General features: G+C 48.8%; 1 protein-coding gene across 1 annotated transcript in view; it reads left to right on the forward strand.

Annotated features, from left to right (window-relative positions):
* The first annotated feature begins 13202 nt into the window (after positions 1-13202).
* Positions 13203-26309, forward strand: part of LOC139265448 (putative per-hexamer repeat protein 5) — a 30163-nt gene continuing 17056 nt past the window's right edge. The window contains exons 1-2 of the mRNA XM_070882459.1: positions 13203-13691; positions 21859-21917. Coding sequence (XP_070738560.1) covers positions 13231-13691; positions 21859-21917 — 520 coding nt within the window. The 5' untranslated portion in view covers positions 13203-13230. The remainder of the gene's footprint in view (positions 13692-21858; positions 21918-26309) is intronic.

Raw genomic sequence — 26309 nt, forward strand, 5'->3', positions numbered from 1 at the left:
GGAGGCCTGGTGGTCCCCGCGGACATTGGGCTGTAGTATGGGGACCCCGGACCACCGGCAGCGTGTAGCTGCCCTGCCTTGCTTTGCAACGTTGGGATGGGTCTACCGTCTCTTTGGCGGATAGCTTGCCACATCCCGTCTAGAAGTTCACCTTTGGCAGGCGGTAACATCGGATCCTGGCTAGTCCAGGTCCTAAGCTGGGGGGCCGTTACGGTTGACCCCTCGCTTTCTAGCACTTCCACGATCGCGGGTGGGTCTGCAGGCTGTGCCGTTTCCACCCCGGGGTGGGCAACGGTGGCCAACTGAGAGCATAGGTGCCACTCTCTATACCTGGCCCGTGGCGGATCATGTTACGGTGCACAAATAGTTTTGGACATTCTCGAAACAACACATCGATAATGGTGCCTCAGCTCTCCCAAGCTTGTGGGATGAACAGCTTGTCTGACTCGAGCACATATTGGGACACTCTTTGGTGCGTCGCTTTAATCCCGTGAACACAGGCTGCTGCTTTGTTTAACTTATTTGATACATGTTCAATCGTTTGGGGCTCGCCCGCTACTTTTGCTTGCTGCACAACACTCCCGACCCCGTGCGGTAACATTTCACTTGCTACAAGTACTTTGTCGGATACATATACGACCAGTTGGTGTTCGCCCGCTACTTTGGCTTGTTGTAAGGTACCCCCGACCCCATACAATGGTACATCATTGGCCACGAAGGACCGCTCGCAAGGGTTTCATGGTGCACACAATTTATTTGAGCGTGGTGGGTTCCTGGCCTTCACCGCGACCGCCCCTTTACCTTTGCCCCAAACCCAGTCCTCTTTCTTGCTGGGCGACACATTCCTCCGTTCCGTTGTGGCAACCTTCTGTGGTCTGGATGCTCTCTCGTCCCGTGGTCTGGACGCTCTCTCGTCCTGTGGTCTGGACGCACTCTTGTCCCATAGCCTGGACGCTCTCTCATCCCGTGGTCTGGACACTCTCTCGTCCTGTGGTCTGGACGCTCTCTCGTCCTGTGGTCTGGACGCACTCTTGTCCCATAGCCTGGACGCTCTCTCATCCCGTGGTCTGGACGCTCTCTCGTCCTGTGGTCTGGACGCACTCTTGTCCCATAGCCTGGACGCTCTCTCATCCCGTGGTCTGGACGCTCTCTCGTCCTGTGGTCTGGGCGCCCTCTCATCCGTGTCCGTGATGCCAACTGCTGTGATCTTCCTCCCCAGGTATTTTTCCTCTGGCGTCGGGAAGACGCATTCGGATCGTTTCGGCCGGAGTCCCATTCCGCATGGTCGACCTGGAGCCTCTTCCATCATCGCAAAAGGGTCGTCGGCTTCGGGTGATGGATACCGCGCCTGTACCGCTGCTCGGTTGAACTTTACCACCTCGTGGTTGTGATGAGCGGCCTGAGCCTCGGGGATCTGCAAATGGACCTGCACTTCGATGCCTGGTTCAGCTGGAAGTGGGGGTTTGCTCGGCCTTTGGGAAAGGGGGGCCTCGTTCGCCGGAGAAGGTACGCAGAGGTCTTCCCAGTTCCATCGGATCTTCCCCATCCACCTCCTGCCAAGCAGCGTTGGCCCATCACCTGAGACAATCCACAGTGGTAATTCGTGCACTGCTCTCTCATGGAATACTCTTATGTCTGCACTACCAATAACTGATATCAGTTCCTTGGTGTAGGTGCGCAGCTTTGCCTGAATCGGGATCAGCTCGGGTCGCTGTGCTTAGTCGCTCTACAGCCTCTCGAATGCCTTCTGGCTCATAAAAGACTGACTCGCCCCTGTGTCTAGTTCCATGGAGTGCCGTTAAGTTCAACTTTTAACATTATCGGAGAGCTTTTGGTGGTGAAGTTGTGTATCCTATATACTTCCTCTCTATCCTCAGGTTCAGTTCCCTCTTCTGCTCATTCATCATGATCCTCGCTGGATCGGTCGTCCTCTCCTGACTCTGCCACGTGGTGAGTCAGAGATCGTTTGCACATTCGCTGGAGGTGCCCCATTGTTCCACAGCCCTTGCACATAGGACTTGAATCTACATTGATAAGCTCTATGGCTGCCCCCACAGTGCCAACATGGTGCTAATGGATATGCATTCTTACCCCACAGCGGACTCTGAGTCACTCTAGGCCTAGGTCTGGCCTCTGTAATCGGGTGGGCGCTGCCTGTGCCGTTCTGTCTGCTGCAAACATTATTTTGTGCATGGTGCTCGCCAGTGAGCTTTGATTCTGTGAAGATATCTGTTTCGTGTTATCACTCGTGAATATGAAGGCTTGGGTTATCATGGTGGCCTTGCTCAGATCCAGGGATTCAGCAGACAGCAGTTTGCGACGGATGACCTCGTGGCCAATTCCAAGCACGAAAGAGTCCCGCAACATTTCCCCCAAGGATCCTGCAAAGTAGCACTGCCCCGCAAGGCATCTTAAGTCGGCGACAAAACTCGCCACGTTCTGGCCCTCGGAGCGACAGTGCGTGTAAAGGCGGTACCTGGCCAACAGGATGCCCTCCTTTGGTTTGACATGTTCCTTAGCCAGCATACACAGCTCTGCGTAAGATTTGTTCATTATTCTGACCGGTGCTAGCAAATTTTTAAGGAGGCCATATACCGATGACCCACATACGGTGAGGAGAATCACCCTGCACTTGGTCACCGTCTCAGCCTTGTCCAATTCCTTGGCCACAAAGTACTGGTCGAGGTGCTCAACGAAGGCTTCCCAATCATCACCCTCAACAAATCTCTCAAGAAAACCCACGGCAGCCATTCCCGCGTGAAAGTTCGTGATTCGTTACTCGTCGCCAATTTGTTATGTTCAGACTAAATTCACAGGACTATATCGCAAGCTCAAACTGTTGTGACCTTGGTCTCTTTATTCAGACTCTAAAGTGAGGAAGCAGCATGGTGAATCACCTTTTATACCTGCTTGCCCCAGGGTGCACAGCTGTGCCCCCTAGTGGCAAGTCTTACATTTGGCTACGGTCTACATACATACATAACACACCCTTTCTTCCAACGACTGTCTCTCCCACCTGTGACAGAGACTGTAATTTCCGTATTGGACTGTTCAGTCACCTGAGAACTCACTTTTAGAGTGGAAGCAAGTCTTCCTCGATTTCGAGGGAGTGCCTATGATGAAGTACTTTTTGAAGTCTAGTCACTGTTGTAATATGGGAAACGCGGCAGCCAATTTGCGCACAGCAAGCTCCCACATTGTTTTTATTATGTTACATTTTTTTACTAAGCTTTCAAGTACTTCTATAATTTTTTTTCTATCAATACGGTTTCGATGTGATAACGACCAGAAAATCTGTTTTTGTTATGTAGATTGAGGGATAAATATTTGCCAGGGCACCGGGAATAACTCCTTTGCGTTTCTTCGAAATAGTGCTGTGGAATCTTTTAAGTCCACCTGAGGGAGCAGACGGGGCCTCAGTTTAACGTCTCATCCGAAAGACAGCACCTCCAACAGTGCAGCGCTCCCTCAGTACTGCACTGGAGTGTCAGCTTGGATTTAGTGCTGAAGTCTCTGGAGCGGAGAATGAACCCACAATCTCCTTGCTCGGAGGCGAGGGTGTGACCCACTGAGCCACGGCTGACATGAACAGCTAAGCATGTAAATAGAGAATATGTAAATGTGGAAGTCACAAAATTGGTGGTGCATTTCTGGAGCGAGGAGAAATCAAAGTGATGCACTCTAGTTAACTTTAAATTAAAGAACGATTAATTGTGAAGTATTAAAGTACATAAAAGTAACTAGAGGTATTATTTTCACGGTAAATATTCAAATTTTTAAAACATTTAAAAATCCAAATGTAGCTTTCTTTTTCCTTGGTTAGATTAAAAAATCTAATAATTGTGAAGTATTAAACAAGGAAGGACAAAGTGGCATTTGGCTTTTCACCAGGATCATTTACCCCAAGGCTACTTCCACATTCACTCTGCCACAGCCGATCCGATTCACAAAAATGTTCTACCTGCTCCATATCCAGTTCGCAGACCAAGCACCTCATGTAACTCCTTGCCCTTTCAGAGAAACTCTCTTCTCCAACCCTCCCAGCTCCTATTCTCCCTCTTGTCAATCCAAATTGGAACACTTCTCCTCCAGCCGAATTATCTTGGTGCTCTTCATCCGCTCTCCCCTATTCAAGCAGGCACTCTCCCCCATCTTCACTCTCTCTTTCCCATCCATGTCCCCATTGCTGTGCATTCTACCCCCACCCCTCTTGTATTCCTTCCCCCCTAAAATGCATTTTCTCCTGCTTTCCTTCCTTTCCCCTCCCCTCCTTTTCCCTTCACATCCAGTGCCTTCCGCCTTCGATTACCTTCCCTCCTCTTCCCTTGCCCTCCTCTTTCTCTCCTTCCTTCCTTTTCCCTTGCTTTCCTCCTTTTTCCTCTCCAGGACCCCCTCCAACTCACATTCTCTCTTGTGCCTTACCTTCCCTTCCTCCTGCCCCTCCCCACTCCCATCTGCTCCCTTCCCTCTTCCTCTTCCCACTGCTTTCTCTCCCCATCCCTTCCTCTCACTTCTCCCTCACTTCTCCTTCCCTTGCCTTCGACTACTCCTCTCCTCCCGTATTCCCTTTCTTCCGCTTCTCCTTTCACTTACCTCCCTCCCCCGCCCCATCCCATTGTCACGAGTTCTACCAAACAGCAGCAATAATCCAAGCTATCATCATCATCATAGGCAGTCCCTCGGAATCTTAACATGAGTCTTTAGGTGGCTGTGCAGTCCAATACGAGAACCACATTCTCTGGCACAGGTGGGACAGATAGTTGTTGAGGGAAGGTGTGGGTGGGACTGGTTTGCCGCACGTTCTTTCCGCTGCCTGCGCTTGATTTCTGCATACTCTCAGCGACGAGACTCGAGGTGCTCAGCGCCCTCCCGGATGCACTTCCTCCACTTAGGGTGGTCTTTGGCCAGGGACTCCCAGGTATCAGTGGGAATGTTGCACTTTATCAGGGAGGCTTTGAGGGTGTCCTTGTAACGTTTCCGCTGCCCATCTTTGGCTCGTTTGCCGTGAAGGAGTTCCAAGTAGAGTGCTTGCTTTAGGAGTCTCATGTCTGGCATGCAAACTATGTGGCCTGCCCAGTGGAGCTGATCAAGTGTGGTCAGTGCTTCAATGCTGGGGATGTTGGCCTGGTCGAAGACGCTAACGTTTGTGCGTCTGTCCTCCCAGGGGATTTGTAGGATCTTGCGGAGACATCGTTGGTGGTATTCCTCCAGCGACTGGAAGTGTCTACTGTACATGGTCCATGTTTCTGAGCCAGACAGGAGGGCGGGTATTACTACAGCCCTGTAGACCACGAGCTTGGTGACAGTGTTGAGGGCCTGTTCTTCAAGCATTCTTTTCCTCAGGTGGTCAAAGGCTGCACTGGTGCACTGGTGGCGGTGTTGGATCTTGTCGTCAATGCCTGCTCTTGTTGATAGGAGGCTCCCGAGATAAGGGAAGTGGTCCACGTTGTCCAGGGACATGCCATGGATCTTGATGATTGGGGGGCAGTGCTGTGCTGCGAGGACAAGCTGGTGGAGGGCCTTTGTCTTACTGATGTTTAGCGTAAGGCCCATGCTTTCGTACGCCTCAGTAAGTACTTTGACTATGTCTTGGAGTTCAGCCTCTGTATGTGCGCTGATGCAGGCGTTGTCCGCGTACTGTACGTCGACAACAGAGGTTGGGGTGGTCTTGGACATGGCCTGCAGACGGCGAAGGTTGAACAGGTTCCCATTGGTTCTGTAGTTTAGTTCCACTCCAGCGGGGAGCTTGTCGGCTGGAGGCGGAGCATGGCAGCGAGGAAGATTGAGAAGAGGGTTGGGGCGATGACACAGCCCTGCTTGACCCCGGTCCGGATGTGGATTGGGTCTGCGATGGATCCATTGGTTAGCACCATGGCCTGCATGTCATCGTGGAGCAGGCAGAGGATGGTGACGTACTTTTGGGGGCATCCGAAATGGAGGAGGATGGTCCATAGACCTCGCGGTTGACCGTGTCAAAGGCCTTTGTAAGGTCGAAGAAGGCCATGTATAAGGGCTGTTTCCTGCATTTTCCCTGCAGCTGTCGCGCTGCAAAAATCATGTCCATTGTGCCCCGTAGGGGATGCAATCCACACTGCGACTCCGGCAGGAGCTCCTTGGTCACAGGTAGAAGACGGTTGAGGAGGACTCTAGCGACGACTTTCCCAGTGGCTGATAGCAGGGAGATTCCTCTGTAGTTTTTTTTTTTTTAAATTCGTAGCCAATCGTTCCAATTCTTTGTCAAATCACAAACGCCAGAGGTCACCTTGGGCCCATTCAAGGATCACTCTGCGCCAATGCTCTTAGCCAAAAGGCCTAGAGCCACTGCACCGTTCCTGGAAGTACTGCAATACCAGGTTCGTGCCATGGAGGTGGATGGGTCAGGTCCCCCACACACCTCCGTGGAGGTGGATGGGTCAAGCCACCCCACCCACCCTCTGTAGTTGCCGCAGTCGGACTTGTCCCCTTTTTTAAAGATGGTCACGATCACTGCATCTCTAAGATCTCCCAGCATGCTCTCCTCCCTCCAGGTGAGAGAGATGAGGTCATGCATTTGCGCCAACAGAGCCTTTCCGCCATACTTCAGTGCCTCAGCAGGGATTCCATCTGCTCCCGTAGCCTTGTTGTTTTTTAGCTGTCTGATGGCTTTTTCTACCTCATGTAGTGTTGGGGTCTTACTGAGGTGGTAGTGGGTAGCATGCTGCGGAATGGAGTTGAGAACACTCGAGTCAAAGGCAGAGTCTCGATTGAGGAGATCTTCGAAGTGCTCCTTCCAGCGGGCCCTGACAGCCTCGGTGTCATTGATGAGTGTTTCCCCATTCTTGGCCAGCAGTGGGGTGGGGCCTTGGGTGTTTAGGTCGTAGTTGGCCTTGACTGCGATGAAGAATCCTCGCACATCATGGCTGTCGGCCAGCTGCTGTATCTCCTGTGTTTTTTCCATCCACCACCTGTTCTTTAGGTCCCGGGTTTTTCATTGGACCTCAGCTTTGAGCCATCTGTAATGCTGCTTTGCTGCTCCCGAGTTGTGTTGTTGTTTAAGGCTCAGAAATGCCCTGCACTTGTGATCTATTAGCTCTTGAATTTTCTGATCATTCTCATCAAATTAGTCCTGGTGTTTCTGGTTGAGTGACCGAGCATCTCTATGCAGGCACTGGAGGGCAGACCAAGCGCTGTGGGCATTCTGCGTCTCGGGGGTCATCAAGGCATGCCAGGTTAGCTGTGAGGCACTTACTGTATAGGGCTCTCTTAGCTGGGTCCTTAAGTGCCCCGGCATTGGCTTTTTTGCGGCACTGCTTCTGCTGCCCCCTCCGCTTTGGGGTATGTTCATGTCAATGATGGATCGGATTAGGCAGTGGTGCGTCCAGCAGTCGTCAACTCCTGTCATGGCTGGTGATGCGCACATCCTGGCTCGGACGATGACATAGTCGAGCAGGTGCCAGTGTTTGGAGCGAGGGTGTTGCCACGGTGCCTTGTATTTGTCCCTCTGGCGGAACAAGGTGTTGGTGATGACAAGTTCATGTTCTAGACATTTTGTCAGGAGCAGGGTACCGCTGGAGTTGGCTTTCCCTACCCCCTCTCTGCCAATCATGCCTCCCCAGAGGTCTGTATCCTTGCCGACCCTGGCGTTGAAGTCACTGAGGAGGATCAGTTTGTCGCCCACTGGGATGCAGGACAGGGATTTTTCAAGGTTGGAGTAAAAACCCTCTTTGGCCTCATCTGTTGCATCGAGTGTTAGGGAGTATGCACTTATGACTGTGGCACACTGGTTCCGGGATAGGGTGAGTCGAAGAGTCATAAGGCGTTCATTAGCCCCGCAGGGGGAGTCTTTGAGGCGGTCAATCAGCTCATTTTTGATGGTGAAGCCGACTCCGTGGAGGCGACGTTCTTCCTCTGGTTTCCCGTTCCAGAAGGTGGTGTAACCTCCACCTTGCCACCTTGTTCCTTGAGCTGGTCTTTCCCTGACTGCCGGGTCTCACGATGTCGGCGATGTCGATATCAAAGCGTCTAAGTTCCCGGGCAACTATGGCGGTGCGGCGTTCCGGCCTGTCGCTGTTGGAGTTGTCCATGAGGGTCCTGACGTTCCAGGTCCTGAACTTCATGTTAGAGGAGTGGAAGATGTCTGTGCGTGAGTTCTTTTAACGTGGGGTGGTCGTTGCACACCGGCAACCACACGGGCTTAGCTGAGCAAGGTCTTGGTCCAGTGGCAAGGGGGTCCAAGATGACTGGAGACCAGGCACTGCTATATGGTCCTAGTTGCCTACGGCGAGATGTTGGCCGCATGCTCGGCGTTGGGTAGCGCCCTTGATGGTAGGTGGTCTGAGGCTTGGTTGGGGGCAGGCATTGGGAGGATCAGTAGATCACTGGGGTTCAGAGTGGGAAGGTAGGGGAGTCACAGTCACGGTACTCACCACGTGCTGGAGGAAGAGAGGAGACCAGGTCACCAGTGGGGAAGGAGAGCTCCAGTCGTCGCTGAAGGAGGGGGGGAGGCCAGCCGACCCGGTCGCCGTTGAGGAGGAGGTCGCCTGTCGCCGCGGGAGGTCCAGCTTTCGTCGAGGAGGCCCAGACTCCGCCGTGGAGGAGAGGCCCATCTGCTGTCGCTGGAGGTGTTCCGATCACCGCTGGAGGGGGGATGGAGGCCCGATAGCCAGGCCCAGTCATCTCAGGAGGCCCAACTGGGTGGTCCAGTTGCTCAGTTGCCGCAGGAGGCCCAGTCGGGAGTTCCAGTCGCCGCAAGAGGTCCAGCTGCCTAATCGCCACCAGAGGCCCAGTCGGTAGGCCCAGCTGCCCAGTCGCCGCAGGAGGCCCAGTCGTTCAGTCGTCCAGTCACCGCAGGAGGCCCAGTCGGGAGGCCCAGTCGCCACAGGAGGCCCAGCCGCCCAGTCACCACAGGAGGCCCAGTCGGGAGGCCCAGCACCCCAGTTGCTGCCAGAGGCCCAGTTGGGAGTTCCAGTCGCCGCAGGAGGCCCAGTCGCCCAGTCGCCGCAGCAGGCATAGCCCGGAGGCCCAGTCGCCCAGTCGCCGCAGGACGCCCAGTCGCCATTGCCGATGGGTGGTGTGGTGGGAAGCCTGAAGCCTGAGCCAAGCCAATGGCGCTGAGAGCACCTGAAGAGGGAGAGTGTAACATATTGATTATTTAGCCACTGGAATCAGGAGTGTAATGGGGATGCACCGGGTGGAGGGAGGTTGGTTATGTTGCTTTGTCTCACTAAATCATCATAGGCAGTCCCTCGGAATTGAGGAGGACTTGCTTCCACTCCCAAAGTGAGTTCTCTGATGGCTGAACAGTTCGATATGAGAGCTACAGACCCTGTTACAGGTGGGACAGACATTTGTCGAGGGAAGGGGTCGGTGGGGCTGGTTTGCTGCGCGCTCCTTCCGCTCTTGACCTCTTCATGCTCTTTGCATTGAGACTCGAAGAGCTCAACGCCCTCCCGGATGTACTTTCTCCACCTCGGGCGATCTGCGGCCAGGGTCTCCCAGGTGTCAGTGGTGATGTCGCAATTTATCAGGGAGACTTTGAGGGTGTCTTTATAACGTTTCCGCTGTCCTCCTTTGGCTCGTTTACCATGAAGGAGCTCCGCATAAAGCATTTGCTTAGGGAGTCTTGTATCTGGCATGAGTACTATGTGGCCTGCCCAGCGAAGCTGATCGAGTGTGGTCAGTGCTTCAATACTGGGGATGTTAGCCTGGTCGAGGACACTGATGTTGTTGTGGTGTCCTCCCAGGGGATTTGCAGGGTATTGCGGAGACATCAATGGTGATATATCTCCAGCGACTTGAGGTGCCTTCTATACATCGTCCATGCCTCAGATCCATACAGGAGGGCGGGTATTACGACAGCCCTGTAGACCATGAGCTTGGTGGTAGATTTGAGGGCCTGGTCTTCAAACACTCTTTTCATCACTAAATGCTGACATGCTCAGCAGGCTCCCAAAACCCTGGCTGTGAGCACGGAATTATACTGGGGCTAAAAGGGTTAAATTATGAGGACAGGTTGTACAGACTAGGCTTGAATTCCCTCGGGTATAGGAGATTAAGGCGTGGTCTAGTTGATGCGTTTAAAATGATTAAAGATTGGGTAGATAGAGAGAAACTATTCCCTCTAGTGAGGAGAGTCCAGAACAACAACTTGTATTTATATAGTATCTTTAATGTAGTGATACGCCCCAAGACGCTCTTTACAGGAGTATTATGAGACAAAATATTTGACTCCGAACCACATAAGGAGAAATTAGCGCAGGTGAGCAAAAGCTTGGTCAAAGAAGTAGATTTTAAGGAGCATCTTAAGGGAGGAGAGAGAGATAGAGAGGCAGAGTGATATAGGGAGGGAATTCCAGAGCTTAGAGCCCAGGCAACAGAAGGCACGGCCACCGATGGTTGAGCGATTATAATCAGGGATGCTCAAGAAGGCAGAGTTAGAGGAGTGCAGACATCTCGGGGGGTTGTGGGGCTGGAGGGTATTACAGAGATAGGGAGGGGCGAGACCATGGAGGGATTTGAAAACAAGGATGAGAATTTTGAAAGCAAGGTGTTGCTTAACCGGGCCCCAATATCGGTCAGCGAGCACAGGGGTGATGGGTAAGTGGGACTCAGTGCGAGTTAGTCTACGGTGAGCCCGAGTTTTGGATCACCTCTAGTCAGAGTAGAGGAGGGGGCTGGGTGAGGGGCGGGGGGGGTGGGGGGGCAGGGATGGGAGGGTGCGTGGATTCAGAGGTCAAGCAATAATGGGTTGTGAAGGGTCATCTGGTGGTGGAAGCAGTGATTCTCTGCTCAGCTCTTCCATGCTGTCAGACCCCTGACCTCTGTCCCCGTGCTGCCATACACTGGAACCTCCCTTGCTGTATTGCCTGATCCCGGGATCCCATCCCCACTGATGTCACATCATGGGAAACCTCCATTCCCCCTGCGTTCAACCCAACAATCCAAGAGTAGTAGAATCTAGCAGCACTTGGGAGGACCCAAGGGTCTGGGAGAACATGAAGCAGCATTCCCAGGATTTGGCAGAAGTGGGAAAGGGTGCTATAGCCGTGGCAGTATTTCAGGTGATATCCTGAGGTCTACCTGCACTGGAAAGGCTCCTGCAGTTCGGCAGAATTGGAAAGATAAATAACTCCCATCGTGAGGCAGCTTTGGGATGGAGATCCAAGGTTCTTGCAATAATGAGAGGGCAGCCCCAGGGCAGCACGGGGAGCAAAGAAATGAATCATTAGCACCTCCCAAAATGATCTCGCCACAAACCCCCAGTCTCCCCCTTGCCTTCCCCTCCCTTTCTCCTGCCCCATCCCATTCCAATCCGCCCCAGCACTCTTCCCCTTTCATTTGCTTTCTCTCCCCATCCCTTCCTCTCCCTTTTCCTTCCCTTCCTCTCCCCTTTCATACGCTCCCCCTTGCCTTCGCTACCCCTCTACTCCCCTTTCCCTCTTCTTCCGCCTCTCCTTTCACTTAGCTCCCGCCCCTTCCCCATCCCATTGTCATGAGAGTTCTAGTATACAGAAGCAGTAATCCAAGTTATTGCTGCTGAGAGCACCTGAAGAGGGGAAGTGTAACATATTGGTTCTTTAGCCACTAGAATCAGGAGGAGTGGAATGGGGAAGCGGGAGTGCGGGTGGGGGGAGTGGGGGAATGCAGTGGTGGAGGATACAGCGGGAGGGGAGTTGATAGCTAGAATAGGAGACCAGAAGGGAGACGGGGCTGGTTAGTGAATGGACTAGACTGGGGAGCATCTGTCAGTTGTAGGTTAAGAGGGAAGATTGGAGGCACGGTAAATTACATTGTTGTGGGCAGGGGGGTAAATGGGATCTGACAGTATTTTGGATGGCAGGGATATAGGATAATAGAGGGTATCAGCCTTCATACTACCCCATCCCACCCCACCCCCGCTAGTCTCTTCCTCGTCCCTCTCCAGTTTACAGTGCTTGACTTGTAAAATGATTCCATACTCATATGGAATAAAAACAGAAAATGCTGGAAATACTCAGCAGGTCAGGCAGCATCTGTGAAGGTGGAAAGAAAGACTTGCCTTTCTATAGCACCTTTCACAACCACTAGATATCCCAAAACGCTTTACAGCCAATCAACATCATCATCATCATAGGCAGTCCCTTGAAATCGAGGAAGACTTGCTTCCACTCTAAGAGTGACTGAACAGTCCAATACGGGAATTACAGTCGCTGTCACAGGTGGGCCAGTCATTGAAGGAAAGGGTGAGTGGGACGGGTTTGCTGCACGCTCCTTCCGCTGCCTGCACTTGTTTTCTGCATGCTCTCGGCGACGAGACTCGAGGTGCTCAGCGCCCTCCCGGATGCACTTCCTCACTTAGGGCAGTCTTTGGCCAGGGACTCCCAGGTGTCAGTGGGGATGCTGCATTTTATCAAGGAGGTTTTGAGGGTGTCCCTGAACTGTTTCCTCTGCCCACCCTGGGCTCGCCTGTCGTGTAGGAGTGCTTGCTTTGGGAGTCTTGTGCCAGGCATGTGGACAATGTGGCCAATAAAGTACTTTTGAAGTGTAGTCACTGTTGTAATATAGCAAATGCAGCAGGCAATTTGCGCTCGGCAAGCTACCACAAAATGCAATGTGGTAATGACCAGATAATCTATTTTAGTGATGTTGACTGAGGGATAAATATTGGCCAGGACACCAACTAATTTTCTGCCCTCCATTTCCAGCTTTGCTTCTCTCCATTCTAAATCTAAGCTCAGGTTCCCATGTCTGTTGCTCTGACTGTTCCAACAGAGTTAAAACAAGATTTTACTGTCGCCATAAGCTTCTTTTCCACGGTGGCCTTTTGGCTGCCTCGATAGCAGCTTTTGTAACCTTAGGCTGAGCATGATTCCTGACGATTCTTTTAATCTTTTCAAGGTATTTCTGCTTAAGTTTGATTGTGGAAATATTGTTGCTCCCAGAGAATAAAATTATAAATAGAAAATACATAAACATTTGTGCTGATTAGAATTGCTTAAAAAAAACAATCTTTTAGGTGTTTGAAAAGGAGCAAACTGGCCCTTTGATAACTGGAGCTGTTGCCATGGTGACGCCTCCTCACCTGCCCTTGACCGGAAATGCGCTTGGCGCCGGGAGCTCTGGGGAGTGTAGTTCGCACAGTCACCGCGATACGGTCCCAGGCCGGGGCACGTGACCCCGCCGCCCTCATCTCCCAGGGCGCCTTGCGCGGCAGCAGCCCCAGTTTTGCCCCGGTCCCGTCAGAGGGATAAAGATTGCCATTTCTCCCGAGACATGTCCGATCCGGCTCTTAGCAGAACCGGGACAGTACGGGTGGCGGCTCAACCCGCGGCAACTCGGGGGACAGGGAGTCAGCATGGGGGTGGGCTGGGCACAGGTGTAACTACAGGTAAGGGTAAGGGTAAGGGTAAAGGTAAAGGTACCGGTACACGAGCAAGTACAAGTACAAGTAAGGTCATGAATACAGCTATAAATACAGGTAGAGGTGTAAATACAGGTATAGGTACAAGTACAAATACAGGTAAAGATACAGGTGTAAGTACAGGTAAGGGTGCAGGTAAAAATGCAGGTAAAGATACAGGTGAGGGTGCAGGTAAGGGTACTGGTACAGGTGTAAATATAGGTACGGGTAAGGGTAAAGGTACAAGTAAGGGGACTTCTACAGTGCTGCGGAGTTACGCTGCCACCCATCAAAAAGCCACTCCGCAGAAGTCAGCCCAAAAAACAACACACAGGTAAGTGTCATGTTTGTAACCACAATGTAACACCACCGTATTACTGTATACACTCAACCGAGATGCAAACCTTGACCACAAGGGGTGAAGTTCAAAGAAGCAATAAAGAAAGGAAAGATAGATTACGAAAGTAAACTTGCGCAAAACATAAAAACAGATAGTAAAAGCTTTTACCGATATATAAAACGGAAGAGAGTGACTAAAGTAAATGTTGGTCCCTTAGAAGATGAGAAGGGGGATTTAATAATGGGAAATGTGGAAATGGCTGAGACCTTAAACAATTATTTTGCTTCGATCTTCACAGTGGAAGACACAAAAACCATGCCAAAAATTGCTGGTCACGGGAATGTGGGAAGGGAGGACCTTGAGATAATCACTATCACAAGGGGGGTAGTGCTGGACAGGCTAATGGGACTGAAGGTAGACAAGTCCCCTGGTCCTGATGAAATGCACCCCAGGGTATTAAAAGTGATGGCGGAAGTTATAGCAGATGCATTCGTTATAATCTACCAAAATTCTCTGGACTCTGGGGAGGTACCAGCGGATTGGAAAGCAGCTAATGTAACGCCTCTGTTTAAAAAAAGGGGGCAGACAAAAGGCAGGTAACTATAGGCCGGTTAGTTCAACATCAGTGGTGGGGAAAATGCTTGAAGCTATCATGAAGGAAGAAATAGCGGGACATCTAGATAGGAATAGTGCAATCAAGCAGACGCAGCATGGATTCATGAAGGGGAAATCATGTTTAACTAATTTACTGGAATTCTTTGAGGATATAACGAGCGTGGTGGATAGAGGTGTACCGATGGATGTGATATATTTAGATTTCCAAAAGGCATTCGATAAGGTGTCACACAAAAGGTTACTGCAGAAGATAAAGGTACGCAGAGTCAGAGGAAATGTATTAGCATGGATCGAGAATTGGCTGGCTAACAGAAAGCAGACCGTCGGGATAAATGGGTCCTTTTGGGGTTGGAAATCGGTGGTTAGTGGTGTGCCACAGGGATCGGTGCTGGGACCACAACTGTTTACAATATACATAGATGACCTGAAAGAGGGGACAGAGTGTACTGTAACAAAATTTGCAGATGACACAAAGATTAGTGGGAAAGTGGGTTGTGTAGAGGACACAGAGAGGCTGCAAAGAGATTTAGATAGGTTAAGCGAATGGGTTAAGGTTTGGCAGATGGAATACAATGTCGGAAAATGTGAGGTCATCCACCTTGGAAAAGAAAAACTGTAAAAGGGAGTATTATTTGAATGGGGAGAAATTACAACATGCTGCGGTGCAGAGGGACCTGGGGGTCCTTGTGCATGAATCCCAAAAAGTTAGTTTGCAGGTGCAGCAGGTAATCAGGAAGGCGAATGGAATGTTGGCCTTCACTGCGAGAGGGATGGAGTACAAAAGCAGGGAGGTCCTGCTGCAACTGTATAGGATATTGGTGAGGCCGCACCTAGACTACTGCGTGCAGTTTTGGTCACCTTACTTAAGGAAGGATATACTAGCTTTGGAGGGGGTACAGAGACGATTCACTAGGCTGATTCCGGAGATGAGGGGGTTACCTTATGATGATAGATTGAGTAGACTGGGTCTTTACTCGTTGGAGTTCAGAAGGATGACATTTAAAATAATGAAAGGGATAAACAAGATAGAGGCAGAAAGGTTGTTTCCACTGGTCGGGGAGACTAGAACTAGGGGACACAGCCTCAAAATACGGGGGAGCCAATTTAAAACCGAGTTGAGAAGGATTTTCTTCTCCAAGAAGATTGTGAATCTGTGGAATTATCTGCCCAAGGAAGCAGTTGAGGCTCGCTCATTGAATGTATTCAAATCACAGATCAACCAATAAGGGAATTAAGGGTTACGAGGAGCGGGCGGGTAAGTGGAGCTGAGTCCACGGCCAGATCAGCCATGATCTTGTTGAATGGCGGAGCAGGCTCGAGGGGCTAGATGGCCTACTCTTGTTCCTAATTCTTATGTTCTTAAGTTGTGGGAGACACTCCTTACCTGATCAACACAGGTATATAAAGGGAGGTCCCACGCAGGGTCATCACTTCTGGAGTCCTGGAATAAGCTGTAGAGTAAGGACTTTACAAGAAGTTTGTGGTTCGAGCAGAAATTTCTTGTTCCTGTGAGACAGCAATGTCCATTCATATAGCTCCTTTAACACAGCAAAACGTCCCAAGACCTCAAATTGTAGCTCCGTTTAGAACTCGTCTACGAGCTTCTTTTGTCTTTTAGTTAATGTAACAAAACAGGAGCACGGATGTGATGGGCTGAATGGTCTCCTTCTGTGCTGTAAATTTCTATAATTTTTTGCTGCAGAAGAAGGCTTATCTTGGAATTTTAAAATTGTCAGCATTTTATAATGGCCACTTTATTTGACAATAAAGAAATAAAGAATTTGTACTTATGGCACCTTTCACAACCTCCCAAAGCATTTTACAGCCAATGACGTGCTTTTGGTAGCGTAGTCACTGTTGCAATGTAAGAAATGCGGCAGCCAATTTGTGCACAGCAAGCTCCCACAAACAACAATGTGATAATGAACAGAGAATCTGTTTTAGTGACGTTAATTGAGGGAAAAATATTGACCAGGACAACGGGGAGAACTCCCCTGCTCTTCTAATGGTGGTTTCTAACACTAACCTCTAACCACAATTTCTAACCCTAAACTGTTGACCCATAGGTTTACATGTAACCTTCAGGGCTGCTGACCGTGTGGCTCTTTTTCAGCAGGCGTTGGCACGATGGGCCAAAATGGCCTCCATCTGCGCTGTAGATTTCTACGTTTCTAATACTAACACCATAATTCCTAACCCCAAACTCTAATTCGCAGGGTGTCAATAGTGCAATTCAGGGCCTGCTGTGATGATAGTTATTGTATTCTGTATTGTTTGCTGGCTGGAGGTGTTTCCTGTTTCCTCTGTTGGGTCCAGGGCAGGTGGAAGTTTCTCCCTGCAGAAACCTCCTGCTCCTCACCGACCTCCGGGCCTCCTGCTCCTCGCCGACCTCCCGCTCCTTGCCAGCCTCTGGGCCTCCTGCTCCTCGCCGACCTCCGGACCTCCTGCTCCTTGCCGACCTCTGGGCCTCCCGCTCCGAGTGTATTGCTCCCTTGCGCCCCGCTGATTTCAGATTCAGCTCCAAACTGCATTTCCGACCTCTGCCCGCTCACAGCTCTCATCTGGGTAGGTAAGTGATTGGCTGTTTGATTGGTAAGTATCTCTCTTTCTCTTTTATAATCAGATAAGTTTGATTAGAGGGATGGCAGGGCAGCTCAGTCCTGTGGAGTTCATGTCCTGAGGCATGTGGGAAGTCCTGGACGCTTCGTGCAGCCCAGAGAACCATGTGTGCAGGAGGTGTCTCCAGCTTCAACTACTCGAGCTCCGTGTTTCAGAGCTTGAGCTGCGGCTGGAGTCATTACGGTGCATCCGCGAGGCTGAGATCTACGTGGATAGCACATTTCAGGAGGTGGTCACCCTGCAGCTTAAAAGTATGCAGGCAGAGGGGGCAGTGGGTGACCACCAGACGGAGGAAGAATGCTAGGCAGGTAGTGCAGGAGTTCTCCGCGAGTCCATCTTGCTTTCCAACCGATATTCTCTTTTGAGCACCAGTGAGGGTGATGGTGTCTCTGGGGAGTGCAGCCAGAGCCAGGTCCAAGGCACCACAGGTGGCTCAGCTGCACAGGGGGGAGGGACAAAGAATAAAAGAGCTATGATGGTAGGGGACTCAATAGTTGGGGGAATAGAGAGGTCTTTCTGCGGCCGTAGACGTGACTCCAGGATGGTATGGTGCCAGGGTCAAGGATTTGATAGAGCGGATGCAGGACATTCTGGAGGAAGAGAGTGAACAGCTAGCAGTTGTCGTCCATATTAGGACCAATGACATAAGTAGAAAGAGGGATGAGGTCCTGCAGCAGAATTGGGAGCTAGGAGATAAATTAAAGGGTTGGACTTCAAATGCTAATGAGTACAAGAATAGAAGGATCGAGAGGATGACTGCATGGCTGGAGAGTTGGTGCAGGAGGGCGGACTTTAAATTCCTGAAGCATTGGGACTGCTTCTGGGGGAGATGGAACCTGTACAAACCGGACAGGTTGCACCTCAACAGCGGCGGGACCAATATCCTCGTGGGGTGTTTTGCTAATGCTGTCGGGGAATGTTTAAACTAGCTTGGCGGGAGGATGGGAACCTGAGAACAAATTCAATAGGGAAGGAAGTAAAGTTGAAATTGCAAAGCAAGAATGTAGAAAGTGAATTTGTAAGACAGAGGAAACAAGGGTTAGTAAGTAGTAATCAAGGAGGTCTTCCTGTGCTAAATGGTATATACAGGTACTTCAATGCAAGGAGTATAGCGAGTAAGGCAGATGAGCTGAGAGCACAGGTAGATACTTGTGAGTATGACATTATAGCCATTGCAGAGACATGGCTGAAAGACGGGCAGGTTTGGCAGCTCAATATTCCTGGTTCACGATTTTTAGACAGGACAGAGAGGGGGAAAGAAAGGTGGTGAGGGTGGGGGGAGAGTGGGTTGCGGTACTGATTAAAGAAACTATTACAGCTGTGAGGAGGATGATATGTTAGACGGATCATCAAATTAGGCCATATGGGTTGAACTGAAAAATAAAAAAGGGCGATCACACTGCTGGGTGTGTATTATAGACCCCCCAAACAGTGGGAGGGAGATAGAAGAGCAAATATGTAGGCAAATTTCTGTGAAGTCCAAAAACCATAGGGCAGCAATAGTACGGGATTGCAACTGTTTTAGTATTGATTAGGGCAAATATAGTGTGAAGGGTATAGAGGGTGTGGAATTCCTAAAATGCATTGAAGAGAACTTTTTTAGTCAGCATGTAACAAGCCCAACATGGGAGGGGGCGGTTCTGGATTTAGTTTTGGGGAATGAAGCTGGGCAGGTAGAAGGGGTATCAGTGGGAGAGCACTTGGGTGCCAGTGACCATAATTCAGTCAGATTCAAGGTAGTTATGGATAAGGACAAGGATAGACCAGGAATAAAAGTCCCAAATTGGGGAAAAGCTAAGTTGAGAAGTGACTTGGTCATACGGGACTGGAAACAGCTACTTGAAGGTAAATCAGTGTCGGAACAGTGGGAGACATTCAACGAGGAGATCCGGAGGGCTCGGGCCAAATATGTGCCCTTAAAGAAAAAGGGTGGGAATAATAATTTTAGAGCCCCCTGGATGTTGAGGGTCTTAAAGGGGAGGATAAAGAAAAAAAGGAAAGCTTATGTCGTATACTGACGGCTAAATACTGTAGAATCTCTGGAGGAATATTGGAAGTTCAGAGGTGAAATTAAAAAGGATATTAGGAATGCTAAGAGAGAGCATGAAAAATTCTTGGCTAGTAAAATCAAGGAAAACCCAAAGATGTTCTTTGGATTTGGGCATGGTGCTGGAGGACTGCTAATATGATACCCTTGTTTAAGAAGGGTGAAAGGGATAGGCCAAGTAATTACAGGCCTGCCAGCCTAACCTCAGTGGTGGGAAAATTATTGGAAAAAATCCTGAAGTACAGGATAAATCTACATTTGGAAAGGCAAGGATTAATTAGGGACAGTCAGCATGGATTTGTTGAAGGAAGATTGCGTTTGACCAACCTGATTGAATTTTTCGAGGAGGTAACCAGGAGGGTCGATGAGAGTAGTGCGTATGATGTAGTTTATATGGACTTTAGCAAAGCTTTTGATAAGGTCTCACATGGCAGACTGGTCACGAAGATAAAAGCCCATGGGATCCAGGGCAAAGTGGCTAATTTGATCCAAAATTGGCTTAGAAGTAGGAAGCAAAGGGTGATGGTTGATGGATGTTTTTGTGACTGGAAGGATGTTTCCAGTGGGGTTCCACAAGGCTCAGTACTGGGTCCCTTGCTTTTTGTGGTATACATCAATGATCTAGTTTTGAATATAGGGAGTATGATTAAAAAGTTAGCAGATGACACTAAAATTGGCTGTGTGGTTCATAATGAAGAGGAAAGTCATGGACTGCAGGAGGATGTCAATCTACTGGTCAGGTGGGCAGAGCAGTGGCAAATGGAATTTAATTCGCAGATGTGTGAGGTAATGCACTTGGGGAGATCTAATAAGGAAAGGGTATACACATTAAACGGTAGGCCAATTAGAAGTGTAAATGAACAAAGGTACCTTTTTGAGTGCTTCCATAGATCCCTGAAAGTAGCAGGCCAGGTGGATAAGTTGGTTAAGAAGGCATACGGAATGCTTTCCCTTAATGGGTGAGGCATAGAATACAAGAGCAGGGAGGTTATGCTTAAATTGTATAATGCACTGGTTAGGCCACAGCTGGAATACTATGTGCAGTTCTGGTCACCATATTATAGGAAGGACGTGATTGCACTGGAGAGGGTGCAGAGGAGATTTATGAGGATGCTGCCTGGAATGGAGAATCTTGGATATGAGGACAGACTGGATAGGCTGGATTTGTTCTCCTTGGAACAGAAGAGGAGAGACCTCATTGAGGTGTATGTAATTTTGAGGGGCCTGGATATAGTGGATAGCAAGGGCCTATTTCCCTTGGTGGAGGGGTCAATTATGAGGGGGCATAGGTTTAAGATGGTTGGTGGAAGGTTTTGAGGGGAAGTTTCTTCACGTAGAGGCTGTGGGGTTCTGTAACTCGCTGCCTGGAAGGCAGAAACCCTCACCACATTTAAAAAGTGCTTGGATGTGCGCTTGTAACCTGCAGGGTTATGGACCTAGAGCTGGTAAGTGGGATTAGACGGGATCATCATCATCATCATCATCATAATCATCATAGGCAGTCCCTCGAACGAGGATGACTTGCTTCCACGAGAGTTCACAGATGTTTCAATGAAGGACCCGATGTTCCGGTCCTAAATTCCAATTGAGGGGATGGAAGATGCCTGTGCATGGATTTTTTTAACGTGTGGTGACCGTTGCACATCAGCCACCACACAGGCTCAACAGAGCTAGGTCTTTATCCAGTGGCAAGGGTGAACCAGGACGACTGGAGACCTGCTCTGCTGCACGGACCTAGTGTGCACACATTGCAGTGCAGGCTGGCCCGTGCTTTTCTGGGCCCCGTACCCTCATTCACCGCATCTTCGCCCACGATATTCCTGGGACCGGCGCTCCATCTCTATTTATAGCCCCGACCTGCAGTGGTGTTCTCACACAAATCGGGGCGGCCCACAATGTGGCCCTCTAAAGATTAGGGAGTGATTGATTGTACGCACATAACTGTCCATTCTCCCAGCTACATTCTAGTTACTTTATATATGTGAATCGTAAGGAGTTTCATTCCACCAACGGGTATATATGGGTGTAGTAGCCATTACAAGTTCTATACATTGAAGAATGGTTCCCTGTAGTCACTCACAATTCCTTCATTGTAAGACAGTCAAGTGTGGCCTGTACATTTAAAGGTGAAGAACAATTGAACGCTGCCTCTTCGGAAATATTAGCTGTGCAGTACAATCTTGGCTTATGATTCTGCTGCACAGCCACTAGAATCAACAGGAGCAAAGGTAAAATAATGCCCATTCCAAAGCCACGATAGCCATAAAACAAGACATTTGGACTTTTAAAACTTAAAGCAATGGCACAGATGTTCAGGGTGACTTTGGGGCTGGCAGCTTTACGATACTCAACCTTTAAGGTTGGAGAAATTGAGATTGCTTGCTGCAAAAGGTAGCGATCACCTCTTGTTGGCTGGCGCAGACACGATGGTAAGTACATCATGGAATCTAATACGGCCAGAGTGAACTGGACTAATTTCGATTGCCTGGATGGGTCGGAGAGGAATTTTCCCAGATTTGTTTTCCCCAATTGGCCTGGGTTTTTAGCTGGTTCTTTACCTCTCCCAGATGGCTCCTGGTGGGGGTGGAGTGTAAAATGTTACGATACATGGGGTATCGCAGTTGTGTGGGGCCGACTGGTTGGGCCGGATGCTCTTTACCTGTCCGCCATTGTTCATTGTTCCTAGGTTTATATGTAACTTTTAAGCTGCTGACCGAGGACCGTGTGGCTCTTTGTTGGCCGGCGCGGACACGATGGGCCGAAATGGCCTCCTTCTGCGCTGTAAATTTCCACGTTGTAATGTCACTCAGCACTGTTTTTAATAGTCAAAATCGCTTACCCTTTGTAATCCTGAATAATTCCATTTTGGCTTTTTTCCAGTTATGGTGCATATTCTGTAACTGTGCCAGACCAGAAGAAGAGGAGTGACTTACAGAAAAGTGAGTATGTTGTTTTCTTGAAGATTTTATTACTTCCCCCTCTGTTTTGGCATTCAGTTCTATGCCTGGCTAGTTTAGGTTGTGGTGTATATTAAATTCCTGGCTGAGAACATGTTATCAGTTCTGGGCAGATCACTTTCGGAAGGATGTGAAGGCCTTAGAGACGGTGCAGAAAAGATTTACAAGAATGGTTCCAGGGATGAGGGACTTCAGTTATGTGGATAGATTGGAGAAGCTGGTGGTGTTCTCTTTAGAACAGAGAACAGTGAGAGGAGATTTGATAGAGGTGTTCAAAATCATGAAGGGTCTAGACAGAGTAGAGAGAAACTGTTCCCATTGACAGAAGGGTCGAGGGCCAGAAGACACTGATTTAAGATGGTTGGCAGAAGCACCAAAGGCGACATAAGAAAAAACTTTTTTACGCAGCAAGCGGTTAGGATCTGGAATGCACTGCCTGAAAGGGTGGTGGAAGTAGACTTCATCACGGCTTTCAAAAGGGAGTTGGCTAAGTACCTGAAGGGAAAGATTTTTGCAGGGCTAAGGGGACCGGGCAGGGGAGTGGGACGAGCTGAAGTGCTCTTGCAGAGAGACAGCACAGGCTCGATGGGCCAAATGGCCTTTTTCCGTGCTGCAACCATTCTATGATTCCATGATCAGCTGGTTCCTGGATGTTGAGGAACTGGTTGCTAGGAAGTGTGCGAGAGCTAGCTCGAGTGATTCCCTTCTGTTTGTCTATTGCTATGGGGAATCCATGAATGGCAAGGTCCAATTAGTTGTATTGTCTATTTTGAATCTCTGGAATAGGTAAGTCTAGGGTCTGTTTTTAAAGTACTGCCTAATTATTGCAATGTTCTAAAATCCCTGGATCTATTTGTGGCAAGTCTAGTTTATGCTTCTGCAAAAGGACTGGGTGTGTTGGGATGTAGCAATGGAGGAAGGGTACACATTCATAGGAACATAAGAACATAAGAATTAGGAGCAGGAGTAGGCCACTTGGCCCTTTGAGCCTGCTCCGCCATTCAATAAGATCATGGCTGATTGGATCACGGACTCGGCTCCACTTCCCTGCCCGCTCCCCATAACCCTTTATTCTCTTATCGCTCAAAAATCTGTCTATCTCCGCCTTAAATATATTCAATGGCCCAACCACCACAGCTCTCTGTACTTTCTAAGAGATTTCCCCAGACATCGTGTTTTGATTCGTTCTTGGAAAATAAATAGTTTATTTATCTGCTGTCAGTCGGTAATTTTTTTACCCTTCACTTACAAAGCTTGTTTAAATAAATATCCCTCTTGTATGTCATTATAGGGAGCAGCTCTTAACCTTAACTATTCATCTGTTTTAGAAATGTTTTGTTTTAGAATGGTGAAGAACAATAATGTATAGAATAAAATATTAAGCTTATTTGTTTCTTCACTAAATAGCTCTGCAGAAGTACTTAGTGTTACCAAAAGGTTACACTTAAATATTCAGAATTTTTATTCAGAATCTCACTCCGAACTTGAATACAGGCCTTCAAGAGATTGTTCACATAAAAGCTAGCAATGAGTTTTATAGTTTAAAAAAAGAAAGAACTTGCATTTATATGCGCCTTTCATGACCTCAGGACATCACAGCCAATGACGTACTTTTGAAAGTGTAGTCACTGTTGTAATACAGGAAACAGCAGCCAATTTGTCCACACCAAGCTCCCACAAACAGCAACGATCAGATCATTTTTAAGTGTTGATTAATGGGTAAGTGTTGGTGAGGACATTGGGAAGAACTCCCATGTTCTTCAAACAGTACCACGGGATCTTTTTTCACCTGAGAGGGCAGGCGGAGCCTCAGTTTAATGTCTCATCCAAAAAATGGCACCTCCAACAGTGCAGCACTCCCTCAATACAGCACTGGAGTGCCAGCCGAGGTTATATGTTCAAATCCCTTTTTATTAAAAAAAACTTGAAGAAATTAAATGCAGTTTGTGTAACTATTGGACTGCATGACAAAATACAAAATTGCTCGCTGCTGGGCAGTTTTCTCATTACATGTATTTGTGTTTAGGTGTTGTTGTACTTGCTGAACTTGCAAGTGTTGAGCTAATATATAATATACATGTTTTTGCTTTCAAAGATACCTCACAAAAATTTGGAGTTCAAAAAAAATAGAGAGCGAAGATTGATTGAGAGTAAACTAGCAAGAAATATAAAAACAGACAGTAAGAAACATAGAAAATAGGGGCAGGAGCAGGCCATTCAGCCCTTCTAGCCTGCACCGCCATTCAATGAGTTCATGGCTGAACATGAAACTTCAGTACCCCCTTCCTGCTTTCTCGCCATATCCCTTGATCCCCCGAGTAGTAAGGACTTCATCTAACTCCCTTTTGAATATATTTAGTGAATTGGCCTCAACTACTTTCTGTGGTAGAGAATTCCACAGGTTCACCACTCTCTGGGTGAAGAAGTTTCTCCTCATCTCGGTCCTAAATGGCTTACCCCTTATCCTCAGACTGTGACCCCTGGTTCTGGACTTCCCCAACATTGGGAACATTCTTCCTGCATCTAACCTGTCTAAACCCGTCAGAATTTTAAACGTTTCTATGAGGTCCCCTCTCATTCTTCTGAACTCCAGTGAATACAAGCCCAGTTGATCCAGTCTTTCTTGATAGGTCAGTCCCACCATCCCGGGAATCAGTCTGGTGAATCTTCGCTGCACTCCCTCAATAGCAAGACTGTCCTTCCTCAAGTTAGGAGACCAAAACTGTACACAATACTCCAGGTGTGGCCTCACCAAGGCCCTGTACAACTGTAGCAACACCTCCCTGCCCCTGTACTCAAATCCCCTCGCTATGAAGGCCAACATGCCATTTGCTTTCTTAACCGCCTGCTGCACCTGCATGCCAACCTTCAATGACTGATATACCATGACACCCAGGTCTCGTTGCACCTTCCCTTTTCCTAATCTGTCACGATAATAGTCTGTCTCTCTGTTTTTAACCACCAAAGTGGATAACCTCACATTTATCCACATTATACTTCATCTGCCATTCATTTTGCCCACTCACCTAACCTATCCAAGTCACTCTGCAGCCTCATAGCATCCTCCTCGCAGCTCACACTGCCACCCAACTTAGTGTCATCCGCAAATTTGGAGATACTACATTTAATCCCCTCGTCTAAATCATTAATGTACAATGTAAACAGCTGGGGCCCCAGCACAGAACCTTGCGGTACCCCACTAGTCACTGCCTGCCATTCTGAAAAGTACCCATTTACTCCTACTCTTTGCTTCCTGTCTGACAACCAGTTCTCAATCCACGTCAGCACACTACCCCCAATCCCATGTGCTTTAACTTTGCACATTAATCTCTTGTGTGGGACCTTGTCGAAAGCCTTCTGAAAGTCCAAATATGCCACATCAACTGGTTCTCCTTTGTCCACTTTACTGGAAACATCCTCAAAAAATTCCAGAAGATTTGTCAAGCATGATTTCCCTTTCACAAATCCATGCTGACTTGGACCTATCATGTCACCATTTTCCAAATGCGCTGCTATGACATCCTTAATAATTGATTCCATCATTTTACCCACTACTGAGGTCAGGCTGACCAGTCTATAATTCCCTGTTTTCTCCCTCCTTTTTTTAAAAAGTGGGGTTACATTGGCTACCCTCCACTCGATAGGAACTGATCCAGAGTCAATGGAATGTTGGAAAATGACTGTCAATGCATCCGCTATTTCCAAGGCCACCTCCTTAAGTACTCTGGGATGCAGTCCATCAGGCCCTGGGGATTTATCGGCCTTCAATCCCATCAATTTCCCCAACACAATTTCCCGACTAATAATGATTTCCCTCAGTTCCTCCTCCTTATTAGACCCTCTGACCCCTTTTATATGTGGAAGGTTGTTTGTGTCCTCCTTAGTGAATACCGAACCAAAGTACTTGTTCAATTGGTCTGCCATTTCTTTGTTCCCCGTTATGACTTCCCCTGATTCTGACTGCAGGGGACCTACGTTTGTCTTTACTAACCTTTTTCTCTTTACATACCATAGAAACTTTTGCAATCCGCCTTAATGTTCCCTGCAAGCCTCTTCTCGTACTCCATTTTCCCTGCCCTAATCAAACCCTTTGTCCTCCTCTGCTGAGTTCTAAATTTCTCCCAGTCCCCGGGTTCGCTGCTATTTCTGGCCAATTTGTATGCCACTTCCTTGGCTTTAATACTATCCCTGATTTCCCTAGATAGCCACGGTTGAGCCACCTTCCCTTTTTTATTTTTACGCCAGACAGGAATGTACAATTGTTGTAATTCATCCATGCGGTCTCTAAATGTCTGCCATTGCCCATCCACTTAAGTATCATTCGCCAATCGATCCTAGCCAATTCACGCCTCATACCTTCAAAGTTACCCTTCT

Source organism: Pristiophorus japonicus, chromosome 6 (assembly GCF_044704955.1).
Source record: "Pristiophorus japonicus isolate sPriJap1 chromosome 6, sPriJap1.hap1, whole genome shotgun sequence".
In the NCBI taxonomy this organism is placed as follows: Eukaryota; Metazoa; Chordata; class Chondrichthyes; family Pristiophoridae; genus Pristiophorus; species Pristiophorus japonicus.